Source organism: Pseudoliparis swirei, chromosome 7 (assembly GCF_029220125.1).
Source record: "Pseudoliparis swirei isolate HS2019 ecotype Mariana Trench chromosome 7, NWPU_hadal_v1, whole genome shotgun sequence".
In the NCBI taxonomy this organism is placed as follows: Eukaryota; Metazoa; Chordata; class Actinopteri; order Perciformes; family Liparidae; genus Pseudoliparis; species Pseudoliparis swirei.
This window is the reverse complement of record NC_079394.1, coordinates 25100433-25122776: the sequence shown is the minus strand read 5'-3', so window position 1 is coordinate 25122776 and position 22344 is coordinate 25100433. Positions and strand designations below refer to the sequence as shown.

The window sequence follows — 22344 nt, the reverse complement described above, 5'->3', positions numbered from 1 at the left end:
TTCATCAATATAGTTTATTGTGTTTAAAATATGTCTACATGTAATTCATTTATTGTGCACGTACATGAGTACAGTGCTCTACATGAATATTCTGTCGGACCAACAGATTAACGACCAGCGGTTGGAGCTTCTCTCTAGTCCAGGACTCCCAGCTGAGGTGACGTTCACTTCCTGAACTGAGCGATGGGGGAGGGGATCTTGATGTCCTGGCCCTTCTCCAGCCTCTTCTCGCACTCAATTAGGTAGTTGACGCCGTCAACCACTAATTGTACCAGCTCCACCTGTGGATGCGTAGTGTACAAAAACATATGGTCAATGTGTATATAGTTGTTGAACATAATAAATATATATAACATATTATATATCATATTCCCTATGATCAAAGATACTTAGCCAACTAAGTGGTTCCTCACATGTATCGCTGAGGCTCAAAGGTCCTCAAGATTTTGCTAAATATTATACAGACAGGAACGTTAGAAGCAAATGTAAAATGCAATAAAGTGATTTAAAAAAAAAAAACAGTAATACTGCACGAGTACTCTGTCCATTACATGGCAGGTAGTTGATAAACAGTAACTTTGTCTGTCTTTAAGTTGAAGTTCTCTGCTCTGGGTAGAAGTACAATACATGACCCCCGTGTCCTACCCTCCAGCTCCATAACCTCTGACAGCTGGCCGGTCCAACTGACACCGGGGGATTTACGTCACTGAGTTCAGGCTTTCAGGACTTCCTCTGCTCGGACGTGATCGACAGAGTCCAATTACAACTCTGATCGTAACAATCCATCGTGACCTTTAAGGTCATCGCGGCCTGTGAGGGATTGAGCAGGAGAGGCTCTTCTGATCAGACGGAGTTTCTTTTAATCTCAATCCCGGCACATCCCTGCCTGGATTACAGATTAAAGAGCAGCAGTGGGTTCGTTTATTCACAGCAAGACACCTGCTGTCCTCCGTCTGACTCTGACTCTCTTTACCCGCAGCTCATTTCCGTCTTTACCTCCCCCGTCAGCCGATTACCTCTGACTTGCCCAGACGGTCGAGGTTGGAGACGTCGACGGTGTCTCCGGTGGAAGCCGTGTCCACGCCTCCCGTGCCTCTCTTCTGCAGCCTCAGGTTGTCCAGGATCTTTTTGAAGCGAGGGTCCTAGATCATAAACATAACGCGCGCATGACGATCCATTTGTTTGAGACGGGGAATCTACGATGCGGGAGGGCCTTACCCTGCTGAGGATGGGCAGGCGGATATGCACACCGGCCCTGAGCCCAGTGCCCAGGTTAGAGGGGCAGGTGAGGACGTAGCCCAGACGGTCGTTCCACATGAACTCCCAGCCTCTCTCTTGAATTAGATCCTCCACCTACAAGTTACAAGGAAAACAAACTAATTTGACTTTACTTTTGCTTTTTTGGAACACACTTTAAAAATGTTATTGCAACGGACTGGAGATTATAATATATACGTCGTTCTTTCTCCTCATGTTTTATTACAGTACAAAATGCTTTTGTAAAAGTCTGTCCAAAGCTTCACTTTGATCTAAGATAAACCGCATGGATAAAGATGAGTTATTTGTGGAGGAATTGGCACCGGGCCAAGGTTGCGCGAGAAGACAGAGAAGACATGTGCACCTGTTTAAGACCTCTGCAGAACCGCTCAAACACTTTCTTCATGTTTCCTCCTTTCTCCATGGAGATGATCCTCGTGTGGTCCTCCTCGTTGATCCAGATTAAGAAGTTCTTCTCGTTGTTGTGCCTGAGACAATCGGGAAGGCAATTTAAACTCCAGGTCAGAGCTGAGAGATCTGTACCCACGTTACATTTGCAGAAGTTTGATCATCATTCAAAAACAGCTGTTTGGAAGGCGTGTTATTAAATATACCTTAACCCTTGTGTTGCCTTAGGGTCATTTTGACCCGAATCAATATTACACCCTCCCCCCGCTTTAGGATTAATTTGACCCCATTCAATGTTTAATGTCGGTGTTCTTTCGGTAGTCAACAAACAAACATAAAGTGCCTCACACTTAAACTTGGAAAACAATATTAATTCTAATAATTTTCTGGAGGTTTTAATTGCTGGCGTCAAATTGAACCCAAAGGGTAAAATATGTCAGTAAATATAAAGGTAACAGGAGGGTGAAACATTGAATCGGGTCAAAATGACCCAAAGGCGGGGGGAGGGTGTAATATTGATTCGGGTCAAAATGACCCTAAGGCAACACAAGGGTTAAGGCATCAAAAGAGGAAATAAAATAAAATATTCACCTGTCGCAAGTTTTAGGATTCCACCACTGAAGTATTAAGCACCGCATGTAAAGCACACATCTGGCAGGGAGTTGATTTTTGGGGGATATAAAGTGTTTTCTACATGATCTGTTCTTGCATAATTTAACAGAAAACCATTGTGATCCAACGTATAATCCACTTCTGTGGTATTGGTCCTGTACCGTACGGCGGTGGCGCTTAATGGTGTCTGATGATGTCACACATGTCTTTCCTAAATAAGAAAAAAACATCCTACCCGACAAACTGGTAAGTGTCGTCAAATAAGACACTGATGAACTGCCAAAAAAAGAGGTATGGGATGAAGATGGTCGCAGATTAGCAGTTGTGTTTCTATTATTGTGTCCGCAGCACAAACCAGTGAAGGCTGTGAAGATGAAACCTGTGACTACAGCTCAGCTACAAAAACAACAGTATGCTCTTCTCGACTGAGTTCCTCCTCTCGTCTTACCAGATCCCACGAGCATCAGGCCAATCTCTGGCCATCCCGGCCGACATGAGCAGAGGTGACACAGGTTTATCGAACAGGAGGTGATCCTGATTGGCCGGTAAAAGGACAAAAGGAAACACGGGAGGGCAAAGGTCATCAAAAAAACAGTAGAGAACCGAGTCTCTCATTGTGTGTGTGTGTGTGTGTGACTGTGCACGTACATCGATGAGCAGCTGCTGCTCTCGGTCAGACATGTCTCCCAGGCTGTAATAGCGGCCGCTCAGGTCTCCCTTCAGGCCGGACAGAGCGGTCACGGCGACGCGCTCCACCTCCCGGCGCTCGGAGCGCGAGCACGCCGGCGGGAGACTCAGTCCGCGGATGCTACGGCCGGTACGGACTCGAGACGACAGCACGTAGCGCTCATCGAACATTCCCGAGGTGACCTGGGGAGGAGCAAGTGTCTGGTCAGTGTACGAAGGAGTGGAAGGAAAAAAAACCCGACCACGTGGCGCGGAGAAGCAAAGACTTAGGAGAACACGGCGTGTGCCAACCTTGGAGGCATCCAGGTCAGTGGGGTGCTTCATGGTGCGAGGGTCGTAGCCATTGTGTCTGTCCTTGATAACGGGGTCAAAGAGCTCAGCAAACACCTGATTAGGAAAAGAAAAAAGAAAAAAACACTTAGTTTGGCCTTTTTTTCAGGTGTGAAGACACAACAACTCACTGCAAACATGACCTCTGACCTCGTAGCTCTCCTCGTCTCCCGCCACCATGCCCACAGTCTTGATGAAGGGGTGTCCAGGGTTGTCCACCCCGGTCTGGATGCATTGGTCCAGGGTCCAGTCATTGGGGGTCTTCTTGTCCCTCAGGTGCCCATAGATGGTTGGGGTCAGGGCTGCTGCCATGCAGTTGTTGTGCTTCCTCAGGTCAGGGAAATCTGCACTGTAGAAAGTTAAGAAGGACAAAGAAGCGTCACTACTAGTAGAGCCGTGCTCATAGGCTAGTCGTGCGTAACTAGAAGATCAATATTATTGAAAGTAAAACATCCAGTTTGCTTCAGTAGTATGAGAACATACACGTGTTTGTTTCTTATTTCAGATTTACTTTTTTTGCATGCATTGTCTCACAATATACTGAAATATTATCATGTAAATGGTCAGCTGACTCGATGTCCTCTCTGATGGAGAGCGTATAGCGTTCGATACGTCGGCCGTCCCGGTGATTGTGGGAGCGGCTCACGAGCAGACGAGTACCTGGGGGGGTAGAGCCTCGTCCTCTCGGCAGCGGCGACGACGTGGTCACTGAGAAGGTATCCAGAGGCCAGGGTGCCGGCGCCGATGCTGGCCAGAATCACTGCCGTGTGACGGCCGGACATCATGCGGGTGAAGGAGTTCGCCATGGTTACGTGCTCTTTGTTTGTACCTGGTGAAAGGTCAGAGGGCAAAGTTGACTTTCCATGCCCTTCATCCTGCCTGAATGTCACAGACGGCAACCAGGTTAAACCGATAGTTGGGAATCAGATTGGAGGTATTTGTTGTTCAATAGTTTTTGTTATATTTTCTCAAAAAAGGTGGAGAGAATAGAGCATTGTTTAAGGTTGTAGCAAACAAAGCATTTGCAGTGCACTTTTTTTATTGCAGTGAGTCATTACTACACTTTTAGAAATAGCAGTGATTGTGGCTTTTGTATTTAAATGACAAATACTGCAGCACTTGACATATATTTAACTTTTTGTATCTGTTGCTCCGTGACCGATGTGCTGAGACGGAAACACCTTGAAGTAGAAACGTAAGTCTTGAAGTGATGCAGTTGTTGAGGACACGGACGGATTTGGGTAATACGTTACATAAGTTACATCTTCACAGGTAACTGCATTAACCTGCATTACTGTAATCAAACGCTTAAGTGACAGATAGGGCTGCAGTCGGTGTAGATTATTCTAGAAGCAGACAGAAGCCTTCCGATTGGTCTCCTCAGGCGAGCAGCCAGCTCAGGTGATTCGATGATTTGTGATTAGTTACTGAGAGAGACATGTCACGGTTATGTAACACCTGTCAGTATCGAGACAACGCACCTTCAACGGCAAAATACACCCATATTATATTGAGATGCGGCTCTATGCACATTACTTATTATTATCTGTCTTAGGCTATGGGTGAAAAACAGCCGACACACACACACACACACGCAACACAGTGATGTGAGCCTGTTTAGAGTTGGCCAAAGGACAGGACAACATATGATCCTTTCTGACATCGTGAGCTGGTCATCTGAATTTACACAAGATGAGCAGGAAGAGAACATAGAGAGAGAGAGAGAGAGAGAGAGAACTTAGTTGGAGAGGAGTTGTGGAAAGAATACAGACACGTTAAAGACAGTTTGAGGTGCAGTATAGAAAGTGTCACGTTGAGGTCAGGAGGAGGGGTTAAAGGGTAAGAGCGAGACTACAGGTGAAGGAAAGTAATGAAGAGTGCCACCTGTGTCCTTTGACCGCTCTGAAATGAGTACGCGTGTTTGTCAGGAGACGACCAGGGACCCGTTGTTGACAGGTGTCCATGTTAATATCAGGCGGATTAGATGCCCTAATGCAAGAGGCTGCTATGTCGGCTGCACGTGTTTAACCTTGGAGCAAAGTGGAAAAAGCTGATGGAAAGATTACAAGACTAGAGAAGTCTCTTTACTTGTGCACACAAACGTCTATCGCAGACTATATCATAGCATTTAATCTATTATGGAATATATGAAATACCAACAATAACTTTTACTCCTCCCGGAGGAAGCGTGTGTGTGCACACGGAGGCAGGAAACAGAGCTGCAAGAGGAAGAGCCGAGAGGGCCGAGCGGAGAATCCACGACTCACCTGAGGTCTGTCTGAAGAGAGGAGGCCCTGCGGATCGCCTGAGTGTTTCCTTCAGTCCGGAGCGCTCGCTGTGCAGAGTGAGAGCAGACTGAAGAACCGAGATGGGATCGGAGAGACGGGGACACGGGCTCAGGATTAGCCTCTCACCGGGCAGCAGACAGACAATCCTCTTTATCCTGTCACTCAGCATGTCGGCCTGCCTCTTCACACAGGCACGTGCACGTACACACACACACACACACACACACACACACACACACTAAGCAATTTCATATGCTCTTCTTCACAATACAGATTATACTGATGTTCCTTAAATGATTTTCTCTTTCACAGACACTGATAACACAACTCTGATGACCAGTCAGTCTTAGCTACAGCACCACTTGACACTTCAAGGGGTTCGGCGAGTCACTCCCAGGGTTCAGCAAGGGTCAAGACACACAGTATAGCTTTCTGCCGACATTGTTGGGTAACTCCCCATTTTTCTTCGGCGTGTTATGCTGCGTTCACATCAAAAGATTTGCGAAGTCAATGCACAGACGTGAATGGAATGATAGACCGAAGTGAACAATTTGCCCGGCGCTGAGTTGCTAAAACCAATCAGCAATCATATTTTATTTTTACAATCACGAAGGGTTCGGCTTATGCACCGATGAAGCTTGCAGGGTTCACTAGCTCCAATAAGGTTACGAACCAATTGCCTAAGTCATTTTTACAGGTTTTTCAGAAAACACAAAAACGTGATAATTGATCACATGATATTGTGATATATTATACTACAGAGCTACATGACGTGTTCAACTGAAGATGTAGGCAATTTGACCAGAGGTGGCCAGTACACGAGATGATTTTATGTAGTATTTCGTCATAAGACCACGCCTTGAACCTTGACCCTTCTTTCTCATGTACCAGTAGCACAAGGGGAGCGTCAAATTAAAAGTAAAAAGAACGCGATTACTTTGGATAATGTATCTAGTGTTAAATGTTTAAGTTATATGTGCATACTTTAACTTTAGTGATGTCACACAGGCTGACACAGCCATGGTAGAGTATACAAATTGCATATGCATGTCCCGGTCATTCTGTTATATTAAATTGGTTTCTGTTTTATTTGTATTGTTTATTTTTATTTGTTCACTGAAAACATTGATATTCCTATTATTACACCAGTGGGCATGTTACCCCACAAATACAGGTCTAGAAATGTAGTGTTTAAGGGGGATCAGGTGAATGGTTTAGTTTTTCGTAAAAGAAAGAGATCCTTACACTCAAAGGAAAATCACATGACGTATACCGCCCACTCAAAACAAATTTATTACAAAAGCAAGTTAGAATACATTTAAATAAAAATGTTTGTGCCACTAAATACTATGATAACATGAAAAGCCTCCTTATAACCTCCAGTGTGTTGTGGCACTATATTGTTATGAAATAGCGCCCCCTGCTGCATTTTCATCTCTCAGCGAAAGGTCTAATTTAACTATAAATATATTTTTTATAGGAATCAATACCACACGAGTAGTATGTGCAGTCTCTGAATACGATCACGTTTTCTGAAATTAAAACTAAGAAATGCTCTGCGCTGACATGGTCTAGCTCAGCAAAAGAAATGACACATTCTACTTTCCATCACAACGTATGTCTGACTACATGAAATACAACAACATGCACAAAGACATGGTGAGAGGTGTTGGAATGTGCATCTGTTTGCCCTTTTGACCGAGCAGACCACACCACACCAGCAGGTTCCTTTGATATCGACTCTTTTTGCAGTGTGAGAAATTAAAAAACGTATCGCGTCAGCACTCCTGACAGAAGCAACAAAACCTAGAAGTGTTTGGACATTTGAATCTAGCATAATAAATCACAGCAGGATAAGGCAAGATTCAATTTGTGTTAATAACATACGCTTGACATTTGATGAACTGTGAACGTATTTGAACTCAGTTTTTATAAGCCACCTCATATAGGCCTTTAAAAAGCTGTTTCACCAGGTGGTCAGTGGACAGTGCAGGTGCACGGTGACGATGGCTGCTTGCCATCACAATTCAACCAAGAGGATCCATGGGAAACATGAACCTCGGGGGTCTTTCACCATTTCACTATTTCACCATTTTGTGCCTCCTCGGTTCCTCACTTCTCCGGCCTGTGACCTCAGAAGTCGTTCTCGGCGCTCCATCGTGAAGAATGTCCCAATTCTCCAAAGACATCTCGAGGATCTAAGAGGCTTGCCGGAAGGAGCTGCGAGTGAGGAAACGCTGGTGTATGCTTTACGGACGTTTTTTACGGCACCCGTAAACAAATAAAAAAGGCGTCTCACACAGCGGTGATGACCTCAAATCACAGCTGGACTCTACACATGTACAACTCTATTTATTCAAGATGCTCACAGTGCGTGTTTATGACAGTAGGATCCATCCAACTCAACTGCTACATTCCTGACACAATGTTTACAAGTACAGATTATGATGTCAACATTCTCTTACATTCAGCACTAATTTGCCATATTTCAAGTCATATAGAAAGACCGGACTGTGTTTGTGTATATATAATAATAATATATCAATAAGTCAGATATAAATGTCACTCTTTATTTGTATAGTGCTTTTCTTACGAACATTTGTATCGCTTCACACAATAACATTTATATAAAGTCTATAATGTGTGGGTTAATTTAAAAAAATGCATGACATCCAAATATTCTTGTCACATTTTGCAACATTGTGAACTGAATTTCTGGTAAATATAGAAGTTGTCATGAACACTGTCGTGCTCATTTGACAGCGATCAGAAAGTACAGTGGTGTCACTAAACAGCTGATGCAGCATATTTCATTGTCGTCGCTTTAGAATGACGGTCCGAGGCGAGGTCGTCTCATTTGTTAAATATCTATCGCCTCCTCTTTCCCCTCTCGTCTCGTCCACTCGCAACTCCCTTGGGCGGGACTAAGGCGTGGGGGCAAGGAAGCAAGGAAAGGAATCGGGGAGGCACACAGATTGGGAAATGGGACCCCAAGTGCGTTAGCCATGTAAACACGAATAAAACCATAAATGACAAACTGATGGATTAAGTGTTAAAAACACCGTCTCAGGCACTCTTTTTCAGTCCACTCTGATCTAGGGCTGCAACTAACGATTATTTTGATAATCGATTAATCGGTTGATTATTTTATCGATTAATCGGATAAAAAAACAAAAAAACTTTAATTTTCAACCCTTTATTCAAAACATAGTCCGTACGGTCATGGAAAACCTGGAAAAGTCATGGAATTTTTAAATGGCTATTAGCAGGCCTAGAAAAGTAATTTAAAAAAAATAAAATCCCAAAATATTTGGAAAAGTAATGCAAATTTGTTTTATTCAAATGTTAATTTACACGGTATATATACGGTATGCTTTGGAATTATCATTGTTATTTTAAATACTACATCTTCTCACTTTGTCACGTATAGACAGAGTTTTCACAAAATGTTTAATCATGGAAATGTGGTTTAAAGTCATGGAAAGGTCCTGGAGACCCACTGGTCAGCATGTGGATGAACCGTCACAAACAGACTGACAGCTTTCCTCTCCTGAGCAGTGGTCCCCATGTGGACCGGCCCCCTGAACAATATCAGAGACGCGTTACGATTTATTATTTTGTTCACCTGGCCCGCTGCCGTTGAGATTGCAGTGAGACGCGGAAAAAATGTGAAGTGGTGCTCTTCACAATAAAACATCTTTGATGGGACGTGTCGAGTCTCGGCCAATCAGCGTTCAGACGTCCACAGCGTTTGGGAAGTTAGGTTAGCTTGAATGTTAGTCCGCTACATCTGCTGCTGTCTCGCTGCACGGTGTAGCGATACTAACAAAGTACCCGTACGTTAAAAACGATGTGATTTGGCATATTTTTTGTATCGACACTTAATTCAAAGAGCGATCAGAGCGCACGCGCTGCTCCGCTCTGTTAAATGTTGTCTGCACGCGCAGCGCACAGAGCGAGTGGCGTCGTGTTTTATCTCCGTTGCCTTTCTCCGTGGAAAAATATTTTCCGCTATCCGCCACGGAATAAATAACCACGTTTTCTACATTATACTCTTGTGGAAATGCCACACACGTCGTGACATGTAGCGCCCTGGTGTCTGGGGTCATAACGTCACCCTCAGGCGCACTTAGCTCCATGAATGTCTCCGACTACGTGAATGACTTCCGCATCCAGCGCCACGTGAGCAGCAGCAGCCAATTAGATTCATCAACACAGGAGCAGCTCAGCGCTGATTGGCTCTCACAACGCATCGTTCCGTCTCTCACTCCGCTCTGGTTTCTCCTGCGCCGCTCTGCGCTCAACTCAACTTTGTTTATACTCCGTGACTTATTGAGCGCCGTAATAATCGCGCGACACAACGAATCGATAAGTAATTCGTTGCCAACTATTTTAATAATCGATTTTTATCGATTTTATCGATTCGTTGTTGCAGCCCTACTCTGATCCTCTCTCAGGAGTAACGACTGAGAAGGCTTCAGTGAAAATCCTTTTGCTTGCCTCTAAAAAAACTGAATTCACACATTACTGCTAAGATCAAGGACAAACATGAACTAAACTTGCCATGATACCACAGGACACTTTGTTCTGGCTCACATAAGACTGCTATTCCCTCGTACCCTTCAGAGCCCAAACTGTGGCAGGATCAGTTCCAGATGCCGTCTACAGGCCGCACTGGGACTGCTGCCGGTGTCTGCGAACGCTACACATTTGACTAAAGGACTGTCCGCACCGCGCGCAGCTGTAGGGCTTCTCCTGCGTGTGGACTGTGCGGTGCCTCTTCAGGTGGCTGGACGAGATGAAGCTCTTCCCGCACAGCGTACACTGGTAGCGCCTCTCCCCCGTGTGGATGAGGAGGTGGACCCGCAGGTTGTTGGGCTGGGCAAAGCCCTTACCACAGTGGGGGCAGGTGTAGGGCCTCTCCCCTGCGTGCACCCGTTGCTGCAGCTCCAGGGCAGCGGCGCTGGGGAAGACAGCAGAGTCGCTCTTGTAGAGCCGCCTTTGGCTGGCTGTCGTGGCAGAAGGAGCTGTGGGGGAAGTAGGTGGAGGAGGCAGCAGAGGTGGCGCGGCCTCGACGGTGGCGGCGGAGGCGGAGGCCAAGTCGAGAGACGCAGCAAAAGCAGCCATCTCATGGGTGCCGCCTGGGAAGAGCATGGCTGGAGGGCCATCAGGACTGTCTCCGCCCTGAGAGGGGAAGGAGGCAGAGGGGTGGCCATTCTCTGTGTTCCCCAAACCCAGCTGCGCTACTGCATACGCTGCACCAAGATGGCTGACCCTCTCCTGCATCCAAGCTAGGTCCAGGCCCAGACTGTTGAGGCGGTCAGGACTCGGGTCGTCAGGGGGCGACAGCTGGGAGGGATGGAGTCCATCTTGCGTGGCATCATCTGTCTGGATCTCTGGCTTCAGAGCAACGTCTGCAAGGTCCCTGCAAACGCCCCCATGGGCCATGACCCCCCCACCACTGGCTGTCCAACTGTCGCCCGGAGGTGTGGTGGCTTTACTTTTGGCTTGAGGCCTGCAGGTCAGGTCCATCGTGGAATCAGGAGGCGAGGAAGAGGGCTGGGTGGTGCAGGAGATGTTGGTAAGACTGGTGTCAGGAACAATGTCACTCGTGGGGGACTCCTCCCCGGGCTCCATGCCTGAAGATGGACAGACATCCACAGGGGAACAGGAACAGGCTGAGTGGAGTTAAAGAAGAGAACAAGAAGAGAATCATTCAAAGAGTTAATAAAACAAAAAGTTGTACTGCCCTGATTTGACAGAGAGGGCTGATGAGCATTGACAGGAAGAGTATGAATTTGGAGAAACTATAAATCAAACCGACGGGGACAAATATTCACAAATCACAACTCAGAATATTCTCCATTGTACATTTGTTGCCTTTGCTTCAGAAAAGGGTTTTTGTTTCAATAAAATGTTCCAGAAAGATCAAAGAAAAACTCCTTCAGTCCCTGGTTACAATTTGCATTTACTGATGAAGTCATTTTTAGGAATGGGAGTGTATTTTTTATTTATCAAACAAAATACCAGCATGATCCATCTCACCCAAGGCACGGCCCATGGGCTAGTTCCAGAGGTAATGTGTGGTGGGGAATGCTGCCTCCTGCCAGTGAACGCAGCATATGATGCGGTGTTGGTGAACGCAGCCCTTGGGGCTGGCTCCTCCCCCAACTACTTCCCTAATCAGGAGCCGCATTATAAAAGGCCACCAGTTGGCACAGCTCGTTCTTCTGGGCCTCTCGTCTCTGGTGTTTAGTGTTACAGGTTGAACTGATCGGCCAACACGCCGGCCTCTATGTGCCTTCTGTTCCAGCATCTGGTCCGACATGTTGGCTGGAGATATTTTTAGAACTACATTTTACTTCTGAAGGATTCCATGTGCTGATACCCCACATCAGAGGTGGTGAGAGCCGCAACATCAACTTGTATTATTTTTGCAGCATGACCTGTTAATCCCCTTCGGTTATCAGTTGCTCATTGTAGCAAACTGTAAATTCAACAAGGCATTGGTCACTATCCACCTGTCATTTTCTCGTATCTTGGTAGTGGTGTTCATCTGCGGCTCCATTCATCTTCTGGTCTTTGCAGGATACTTCCATGGCATTATATGTGCCCATTCATCACTGGACGACTGCAGGATACTCATGGCTTTTATGGAGTGTGTTGTACCATGTGACTGAGTCATGGGTAGTGTGATGCTGCAACCACGTGTGCCACACACACCACGTTGAGTTACATCCCGCTTAAGCCCACATCCGACCGATTAGCTTTTTTCAATAGGCTTCGCGTGCCGGCCAGCAGAAAGTACCGAAGTCACCCTTGTGAACGGAAAGTGAAGTTTGTCTGTCAGTGTTTGTCAACATTTTCATCAACACGTTGTAAATCACAACATTGTCAACTCACCAATGAACACACAGTAAATACCACAGGGGTGACCAACGCCAGTGACAGTGATTTGGAGCTGCTGGCTAGCTGAGGAAGTGAGAGCAGGAGCCAGGAGGAACCCAGAGCCAGAAGAGATCGAGCCACGCAGAGAGGTCCACAATAAGACCGGTGGGTGTCCGTTCTCACTGTTACGGCAGACTCTCAGTCTTGCGTGTTACAGTCATGTGCAGCTGCTATCCTGCACACCTCCTGCAGCTCCTGCACCAGCTCACCCTGCAGCTCCACCACCCGGCCAGCAGACATAGCTCCCAGCCAGAGCCAACCGTATCTAAGTGAGACATATTGTAAAGTTATATGTAATATGTTAATAATAATAGTGTTTTGTATGTTGTGTTTATTTTGTAAATTTATTTATGTAATTTAAATATTTATTTAAAAAAAAAAAATTATTTAAAAAAAAATTTTGTTGCAACTCATTTTATTTACCTTTATCTTAGCTTTATCTTTATCATTTTTATCATTGTGTGAATGTGACAAAAAACATAATTTTACTAAATTGACAAACCACATTTATTTTTTATCTAGCATATATTTCATTGTATTCACTGCTTTCACTTTTTTACTGCCTTTTGGAACCCCAATAAAAAAAAAAAAAAAAGTTGGTCCACAAGAGGTCCAGTTTTTGAGTAGAGAGAGAAAGAAAAGATTTAAAAAAAGAATTTAACTTTTCTTTTTCTTTTTTTCTTTAGGGCTTTATCCTTGAGGACAATTTTGAGGAAATGTGCTTCAATATATAATAGAGAGAGGACAATGACAATCCATTCATTATTTAAAATAATTAAACATTATTTTATATTGGTTTTGTTAATAATGAATAATATGTGTTGAATGTTGAAGCTTCCTTGATCTTTTTTTAGTAAATGTTGATTCTTTACTTTTGACCTTTAATTGAAACAAATACAAAATCAGTCTAAAGGTTTTAATAAATTACATTATTGTCCAAATGCTCCTGGCGGCCTGTCCCATTTTTTTAGAAAGACAGGGCTCAAGCAGTCAAAAGTTTGCCCACCCCTGTGCTACAGTACACCTGCTCCTCCCTTGCATTGCTTGACTTCGCAATGGAAACTGTGGCGGGAAACCAAACATGCAAAGCTCCACAAAGAAAGGCCCGGCCAAGACTGGGGATCAACCCTGTGAGGCGACAGTGGCAAACCAGTACAACACTTTGTGCAAACCTGCTAGTGCCCAATTTCCTCTTGTGAAATGTTGGAAATGTGGACGAGCCTCACGTCCCGCCCTCTGCACGGCCACGTTCACCCAGTCACGGTCAATGCGGAAATGAGGTTCTTTAATGTGAAGAGTTGGTCAGTGAACACTCAGCCCCACCTTTCTTCCATTCACAATGCATCCATCATGCAGCGATACAGGTTTACAGACGGTTTAAACACTGATTGTTGCAATCAGAACGAGGTGAACACGATATTATACAGGTTCGTCATGGCGAACCTGTATAATGGAGAATGTGTGACAGTCGAGGATTGCATCGGATTGCGGTTCTCAGTTTGTCAGAAGTATACTGCATCTGTCCCTGTATAATTAAATCATGAATAAATAAAGTTGTATAATTAAACCATGAATAAATAAAGTTGTGTTGACGGCAACTATTTTAACCTGGAGCGCTTTTTTGTCTGAACAACGGCGTGATGCCATCTCTAACTCTGAACAATATAGCTGCCTCCCACTCCTTGGCCATATTGCTCCTCCGCAAATCAGAAAGCAAACATGTTTTCCATGATTCAATGAGCACACTCGCCCTCGAGAGACAATGCAGAAGAGCCGGATGTTTATTCAAGGCTAAGAGGTTATTAGTATCCCTCAACATCATAGTTGAATCATAAACTATCAGATAGAAGTTTAAGAGGCAAGCTCAGCCTGTTTCTCCAAATACATTTTCAAACATTCTTTTATGTATATTTGACTTGTAAAACATTTTATTTAAAGTGGTTAATTCTGTTATGAACGGTTCATCAAACACCGAGCCCTGAAAGAGAGGAGGGGTTTTAAAATTATAAGAATAAGTTGGAGGATATGAGGACTCTGGTGGTTTCGGACATGTTCCATTTGTCCCACTCTCTAACGATGCAGTGCTGACCCAATTTCAGCTCTGAAACCACCGTCTCTCAGATTAAATTATCTTCCCAGCTCAATATTCTTCACCCTAAACTTCTAAACGATGGACTGCACCCTGTCATTCCCTGCATTTCATCGATTATGATTTGCTGGTCGGCGACTGCTACTTTTCCCTCCGACTTTTAACAGGCAACTATACGACCCACCTAAAGCCGCTCACTCAAGCAAAGACTATTTTGAAATATATCATTGTAACGGGTTTGATGCCGTCACTCGTAGGTTTCCCCCCAAAACACCAAGGATTAGCCAACACCGGGATATTTGGTAACATTCTTTATTCAGCAGACCGCAGACTGCCCTTCTGCTCTGCTCACTCTCACCCCCTCTCCCCAGTCCCTACTGATCTGTTATACACACACACCGATTGGCATCAGCTGCTGGCTGATTACCAATCTACCCCCCCCCCCCATGAGAACGGGGCGGTTACGGGTCACGCTGACGGGTCACGGGGCTCTGGGGTCAGCGCCGGGTCTCGGGGAACAGGGGTCGGCCTTCGCGCCGACGGGTCACGGGGCTCTGGGGTCGAACGCGGCGCCGATGGGTCTGTGAGGGCCTCCAGGAACTGGCGGTTAGCCTCCACCTGGTCCGGCCGCATTGCTTGGATCCAGCCCAGCATCTGCCCCAACCCGCTGGTCTGGTTCTTCTCCTTCTAGGTGCTATTTACCTCCAGCGGGCCCCACGTTGGGCTCCAGTGTAACAGGTTTGATGCCGTCACCTGTAGGTTTCCCCCAAAACAGCACGGATTAGCCAACACTGGGATATTTGGTAACATTCTTTCTTCAGCAGACCGCAGACTGCGCTTCTGCTCTGCGCCCCCCCCCAGTCCCTACTGATCCTTTATAGGTACAGGTACACACACACACCGATTGGCGTCAGCTCAGCCAGCAGCCGAGGCCAATCAGACACCCCACACACACCTCCACAGCTGCCACAATCATTTATACGTGAAGGTGTGCGTGACAGTTACTGCCTCTCAATGGATTGCTTCCATCTGTTTTTGATAACTATCAGTCTGGTTGTGGAGCTCTACAGCAGCTCTACAGCCTCAGTGAAAGTGACTTCCTGTTTGCTGCAGCTCGAGGTAGAGGCTCCATCTCGACCCCGTTAGACTTCAGAGCTGCCTTTGATACGGTAGACCACTGGCCAATGGGACAAGGACTTTGATTTATTTTCACAGCACCTTTCTAGTCCTCCGACCAATTGGAGCGCGACACAGTACATTTCTTTAACCCCTTCAGGCACAGCCTTAGTGAGCCATCTGGGGTTCATTGTGGGGACCGCTCCATCCTCTGCAACATCTTGAATCACTCAACCCTTTTGGGTGGGTCCAAAAGGGTCGAGTGTTGACCTATTACGCTTCTAAAAGCCTATTGCATTACTTCAAGGCCTTTGTCCTGTGTAATACAAACAATTTACTGTAATAATATACAGCTTTATTTTGTCTTTGTGTTTGAATGATTTTGGATTTTAATTAGAAAACAGAACATTAACTTGAGCAAAGTGTATGTTGTCAAGAACACATTCATACGATAATACTATGTTCTTACACTACAATTACACACGCTATCGAGGTATACTCGGTGGTATATTCAGCCTATAGTTCCACTCTGTGGTCCGAAGAATATCTGGGGTAAACAGTTTTTGCTTGTGTTGAACATCCTATACTAGGCATCGCGTTTATTAACTGCAGCTCCTCTCTCATCTCAATCCCTTTCTTTTAGTCTCCTCTTCTTGTCCCTCATCTCCTCTCTCCCCAAAGCTGAGCTTGGTTTGTTTCACTGTATGTCTCAGTGAAGAGAGAACATGCATGCATCAGCTGTAAAGGAATGAGACTGGGCATCACTGGCCACCGCTTAATATAGAGTGACCACACAGAAGCTGTGGTCAGATGAAGTGTGGGTATATGGGTATTTAGAGCAGTGGTTCTAAACCTGGGTTCGATCGAAGACACACACTATATAACCCGGTTCACACTAGCAATGTCGGGCCGTTTTTGTTGGTCGTCAAAAAATTGTCTGCCGACATTTTGGCAACAAGCCATTTTTCTTCGCCGCTGCGTTCACACCAAAGCGTTGCGAAGTCCATGACAGACGTGAACTGGATGAAGAGACCGAGGAGAAACATCCGCCCAACGCAATTCGTGTGAGATGCTCCGCCTGTCATCACTGACGTCATTGGTGAATCTAACTGCTGCTGTTACTCTCGTAGCGCTGGAAGCGGCAGATATTCATACGAGTCTGTTTTATGTTTTTGGTCTCAAACGGTATTTTGAATGAACCACAAAACAAAAGAACAAAAGCTACACGGACCCAGACGTAGAGGTGAAAGTCACCGAGCTGCGTGAGCCTATGGGGGATGTTATGTATAAATATACATAGGCCTATGTGATATTAATGTTATGTTAGATGTTCCGATGTTTTGTGGGATTTCCCAAGTATAAAGCAGGAATATTGTTTGTAACGGATCCCTGTATATAAAGTGACATGGAACTTACTGCTGGTGAAATTACTCTTTTATTTTCTTTCTTTGGGTGACAATACATTCATAAAAACTGGTAAACTATCACCACCCCAAGAGCTTTAGCTTCATACGGGTCCATTAAACTATATTAAATGTATAAATGAGCATCAGTCCGGAACAACATCCGTGGCCGTACTGTCAAGTTCGCATTCAAACATAAAACAAATGTGTGATTCCTACTTTTATAAATAAAATTCTTATTTATCTATTGGAGAGGAAGTGGATTAAAACCTCTATAAATGATTCATACACAACAATATCAAAAGGCATACATCAACACCAATAAGGGAAATACAAAACAGGCAATCAACACAAAACACTAAACCTGTCATGAGGTGTCACGGATGTCGCAGCGAGAGAGGACCCAAATGCCGACATAACTGCAAAAACCAAAATATTAATTTCCACACACTAGACAGGATGACAAAACGTGGACCAAACGGTACGAAGCCACCCTGGGAATGAGACGAACAGGGTTTACATACACAGGCAGGTGCAGGCGATTGGACACTGGGGAACGAGACACAGGTGGACACAATGAGGGCGGGGCCAGCAATCACACAGAAGGAAACAATCAAGACCAGGGCAGACAATCACAGGGAGACAGACGACACAAGGACTTCAAAACTAGACACAAAACGAGACACAAACCCCAGATCATGACAAAACCTTCCATGAGGTTATTTACCGTGGTTATTATTCCATGGTGGATGAAGGAAATAATAACTGTTTCCACGGAGTAAATCCACGTAGATAAGCCACGCCCCCTCTAAGGTGTGAATGACGAGAATAAACCACAAATAGTCATGCGAGTAAAGCGTTGCAAAGGTGGTACAAATGTGTTATGCAAAATAAATTTAGCCCGCTCGTATTATTGGTGACGTCACGCTTCGCTTGGCCCTCATTTGATATCTTTGCTGCAGGAACTTGGTGCGCTCAGTAGTCGACTTGTGGCTGTTGTGATTATATGTCATATGTGAATTTTATTTTAATCCTGCAATCATACTAACTATGTCGAGCAAAAAAAGAAAGTGGTTGGAAGAATACGTACAATATGGATTCACGTGTATAAAGGAGCTTGATGGGAGTCAATGGCCAAATTGAGCAATTCTAGTCGAGCACCGGCAGAACTAAAGGAACCCTTCCTAAAGCTGCACGGAGATATACAAGAACACAACGCTCGCTGAATTCAAGGTGAAGAGAGCCATGAAAAGGCGACATCGCCTGTTCTCGTCACTTGCCGAGGTGAAGCCACGCTTTTCTGAACTTGTATCTGAAAGGCAACAGTCAGTCACAATGATTTGCAGTAAATATTCATTGAGTTCTGTTTTTGTGTGAAATTCATGTTTTGTTGGTTTTGTTCATTGAACGCAGTGATTTTGTGGAGAACTGATGCATGGTTCATTATGTGCACTAATAAAATATATACCTGTTTTGAAGAAATCATATTTTATTTTTCCAATCGCGAAGGGTTTGGCTAATGAAGCTTGCAGCGTTCAGTACCTCCAATGAGGTTCAGAACCACTCATTTAGAATATTTTTGAAACATGTTTTTGACATTTCCTGAACCGTATATCTGATTGCTGCCAAGTTTGGTGTGGATCATAACTGGAAGATGTTGATGTCTCACTTCACAACCATTTGGGTAAATCATCACCAATTTACTAAATATATCTAAATAACAACCTGACACGTATCCTAAAAATATCAGACATCTGGTTGCAAAAATAAGTCAGATTGTATAGAAGTCTATGAGGAAATGACTCTACTTCTCTCTTGATTTATTCCCACAATAAACATTGTAAACATAAGTGTATGGACTCAATCTCTATTTTCAAGATTCGGTAAACACTGAAACCATAAGCGTAATCAATGGAACACTCACCAGTAGACCGGTCACACTCGGCCCTGATGTTGACCTCCACCTTGAGGTCCAGGTTGCAGTCATCACCCTCCTCTTTCTCCTGCTTTACCAGAGGCAACAGCATGGGGTCCTCCTGCTTGACATGACAGATCGGCCTTTATCAGGTTCATCCATCGTTCATCCCACACTTCGAGACCAACCTAAAACTTTGACCGTGGACCGTGTTCCTACATGTCGGCCACACGTCATCCATGATGTCATTCAGACCGCGTTGAAGTTCCACTGAATTACACATTGTGCTGTGCAGAATTGTGAGGGAAGCACGATGAACATGAATAAAAACACAGGTGTTGAGTGTGTTGTGGTGGTTTTAATGTTTCCATGTCACCAACAAGTATGTGCCATCTCTACTGCCTTCAGTTCTATGTTCTCAGAACAATGGTTGATGGTTGCCTCGCATGCACAGCATCACCTTGAAATGGCTGCAAAGTGCTCCTGTTGAAAATCATTCTGTTGATTTACCTTTGAAATGTGATGGAAGGCTTTGTCTACAGAAGTGTCAAGAAGAGGCGGCACCACAGGCGGGTGGTGGTCAGCTCCTGAAAGAATAGCACAGAACACTGAGTTTGTGTTGTCCCCAGCTTATCTTTTGAGCTTGAGCCACGTGTCATCATTTACCCCATACAGCCATCTCTCTAAAGACATGCATCAGCTTGTGAAATGGGCTCCCATAGCTCTAAATGCTCATTATGGTCGATTTTGAATAGTCTCTTATGCAAAAGTGCAAAAGACAAAAAATGTAGTGACAAGTACTAGCAGGATGTTTTCGTTCATCTAGCAAACATCCACCCATCAGCTGATGGGAGCAGAGAGCCCTGAAAGCTGCCGATGATTGCAACAAATCTATTGGTACAAGTATTTGTTTGTATTTGTCGGAAGAGAACCCACATTTCTGGCACAACTTCACATACTTCTGATGGATATGCTGTATAAGCATGACAATGTTTATCAGTAACCTTGGAATCCTCATGGTCCTCACTGTAAGGCTCCTTTTGCATCAGTCAAGGCACTGTGGATCCCAGCGGTCATGTTGGCTCAACCTTCTCTTTTTAAACTTTTCGTGCATCCCGATCCCATAAAAGAAATCAGCAGTTGGAAAAATAATAATTACCGCTGCTGACAATGCTGATTAGAGTCACACTCCTGAACCAACTGTTCTTGAAGACAGGATTTGGCCACTTAAGTAGTCTAACTCAGACGGCCAAATCCTCATATTGGCTTCAGTATGAACAGGAGCCGCTAATAACACATCCAGTGTACACGTGACTTCAACTTTGACAGATATATATATATATTTAAAAAACATGACTGAACATAACTGCACTAGAACGGCCAGCCCTGCCACACAGTGCATTGCCATGTGATATAAGCACCATAGAGGTGGTGTGTGTGTTTTTAATATCAGTCATGACAGCAGTTAAAGCAACTGTGTGATCTCATTGAGATTAAAGACATCAACAACCACGTAACGACGTTGCTGTGTGTCATGACTCTCTCCCATGATGATGATGTGATGATGATGATGAAGATGATGGTGGTAGCCTCTGCCTTTTAAACTGTCTGAATGTTTCCTTTACCTTCTTCTATTACCACCGTGCCTTCAGAGGGCCTACAATGAACGGCGTGCGTTTGTTCCCGCGGACTCCGTCTCCTCATCTTCCTCTCGTGGCTGCGCATCTTCACGTCGATCTCCCGCAGCTTCCTCCGCAGCGCGTCGTTCTCCCTCTCGCTCTTGTCGCGCTCCCGGTCCATCTGGGAGCGCAGCGCGGCGTAGCCGTCGTCCACCAGTTTGCAGATCTCCGCCACGGCCGAATTCGCCAGGATCTCGATGATCGAGGCGATCTGCGCCTGGAAGCCAACGCAGTCCACCATCATCATCATCGCCAGGCCCGTCCGTCTCTGCTCCTGAACGGGCGGACAGATGCGCGCGGCACACGACTGCTGCTGCTGCTGCAGATCCCCGCACCGATATGTGACTCGTGAGTGTTTCCCTCACTCGGTCCGTCTTGTTTTGGTTGTTTTAATGTCCTCTAGGATGTGTTGGGCTCTTCTGGGTGCGAGAGTCGCGTTTTGATGATGTCAGTTTGTTGTTCAGCATCACTTCACACAGGCAGCCGTGTCCGAAGTGCGCCTTTCTCGTCTGTCTCGATTTGCACTTTCGTTTCCCCCACTTTGCGTCTTTTACGTGAGGGAACCACGCGAGGAGAGAGGAAACGAGGAAATGTGTGTGTGTGCTTTTTATTTAATTTAATTTTTTTAGAGAAGACGGAAGCGTCACGTTAAGCGACGTCTGCTTCTGATGACGGCGCGGCGCGTGATCTCAGCTTCACGAGCTGTTAGGGGCTTTAACAGCGGAAAAGGGCTTCGGATGGAGTTTGTGTCTGCACACGCACACGCACGATGCTCAGGCATCATCGCCCTCACGTGACTTACATTATAACTAATGTTTTTAAAAAAGAGAGAAAAGTGGAGAAGAAATGGCAGAGCTATTCTCCAGATTATAAAACATTGGCTCATTTCTTAGCCAAAACTTCTAGATTCTTACAAAACCGTGTGTTGCATTTAACCTATTGGTAACCCTTTATAATAACTATGATTTAAACCAATAAAGTATGAGTAAATAATTCAATCATTATTAATAAAGGATTGATACTACATGTATACACATTAATGTTCAATTAATAAACATATCTATACATGTTTTTATTCTTGATTAATAAGCTCATATATAACATGTTTAATGATTGTATTTCAATAGCTAATTCCACATTTCAAAAGTATTCTATTGATAAAAGAAATATATTTAGTAGTTGTCAACAAGGTAAATAAAGTGAATGTAAATGATTGCATGCATTTATACATTTATACACATATTTAGAGATGCAGTTTTGCAGAGGGAGTGTTAATAGATGTTCTATAAACACTTATTCATACTGACATTCATGATTAATTCAGGTCAGTTCGGTATTTTGTGTGACCTCATCTAAAGTGTAATGACATTGAAAGGTCGGTAAATACCTGATTCCAGCGCAGCCCAAGTCTCAAAAGGTTTTCTCAACCAAGGTTTGATAAACAATCATTCATACATATTTATTCATTTGAGACAGAATAAAAAAAATACTCTCAACTCAAATAACACATGACACATTTAATGACGCTACAAAAACTTGAGCTCCAGTGATTCTTTGGAGTTGGTCTCTGATAGAAAGACACACAGTCTTGCTCTCAGCTCCTTTACACGAT

The 22344-nt window shown here is 44.7% G+C and overlaps 2 protein-coding genes across 5 annotated transcripts; both read right to left on the bottom strand.

Moving 5' to 3' along the window:
• Positions 1 to 5766, bottom strand: LOC130197365 (creatine kinase U-type, mitochondrial-like). 3 transcript variants are annotated; one of them, XM_056420016.1, is made up of 10 exons: positions 5562 to 5766; positions 3955 to 4123; positions 3445 to 3643; positions 3256 to 3351; positions 2926 to 3147; positions 2726 to 2811; positions 1622 to 1745; positions 1219 to 1353; positions 1017 to 1142; positions 1 to 281 (listed from the first exon to the last, which is right to left on the bottom strand). In XM_056420016.1, exons 1-10 carry the CDS (start codon positions 5749 to 5751, stop codon positions 165 to 167), a joined length of 1464 nt encoding a protein of 487 aa, XP_056275991.1. In that variant the 5' UTR covers positions 5752 to 5766; the 3' UTR covers positions 1 to 164. The 3 variants fall into 3 exon arrangements, with proteins under 3 accessions (XP_056275991.1, XP_056275989.1, XP_056275992.1); XM_056420017.1 differs by having other exon boundaries at positions 193 to 281; positions 997 to 1142; XM_056420014.1 differs by having other exon boundaries at positions 2926 to 3351.
• Positions 5767 to 7919: 2153 nt separating this feature from the next.
• LOC130197366 (zinc finger protein 335-like) lies at positions 7920 to 21352 on the bottom strand. 2 transcript variants are annotated; one of them, XM_056420018.1, is made up of 4 exons: positions 20679 to 21352; positions 19564 to 19640; positions 19063 to 19177; positions 7920 to 11260 (listed from the first exon to the last, which is right to left on the bottom strand). In XM_056420018.1, exons 1-4 carry the CDS (start codon positions 20980 to 20982, stop codon positions 10245 to 10247), a joined length of 1512 nt encoding a protein of 503 aa, XP_056275993.1. In that variant the 5' UTR covers positions 20983 to 21352; the 3' UTR covers positions 7920 to 10244. The 2 variants fall into 2 exon arrangements, with proteins under 2 accessions (XP_056275993.1, XP_056275994.1); XM_056420019.1 differs by having other exon boundaries at positions 19063 to 19174.
• Between the last annotated feature and the right edge of the window lie 992 nt (positions 21353 to 22344).

Bases quoted from the DNA above. Each gene is read 5' to 3' on its own strand.
- LOC130197365 (XM_056420014.1), bottom strand. From the start codon at position 5,751: ATGCTGAGTGACAGGATAAAGAGGATTGTCTGTCTGCTGCCCGGTGAG. The intron at 3,352-3,444 runs GTCAGAGGTCAT...TTTCCTAATCAG, and splicing joins GAGACGAGGAGAGCTACGAG to GTGTTTGCTGAGCTCTTTGA. The intron at 1,143-1,218 runs GTAAGGCCCTCC...TTTATGATCTAG, and splicing joins GCCTGCCCATCCTCAGCAGG to GACCCTCGCTTCAAAAAGAT.
- LOC130197366 (XM_056420018.1), bottom strand. From the start codon at position 20,982: ATGATGATGATGGTGGACTGCGTTGGCTTCCAGGCGCAGATCGCCTCG. The intron at 19,641-20,678 runs GTAAAGGAAACA...CTATTCTTTCAG, and splicing joins CACGGTGGTAATAGAAGAAG to GAGCTGACCACCACCCGCCT. The intron at 11,261-19,062 runs GTGAGTGTTCCA...AACTCCACTCAG, and splicing joins CGAGTGTGACCGGTCTACTG to CCTGTTCCTGTTCCCCTGTG.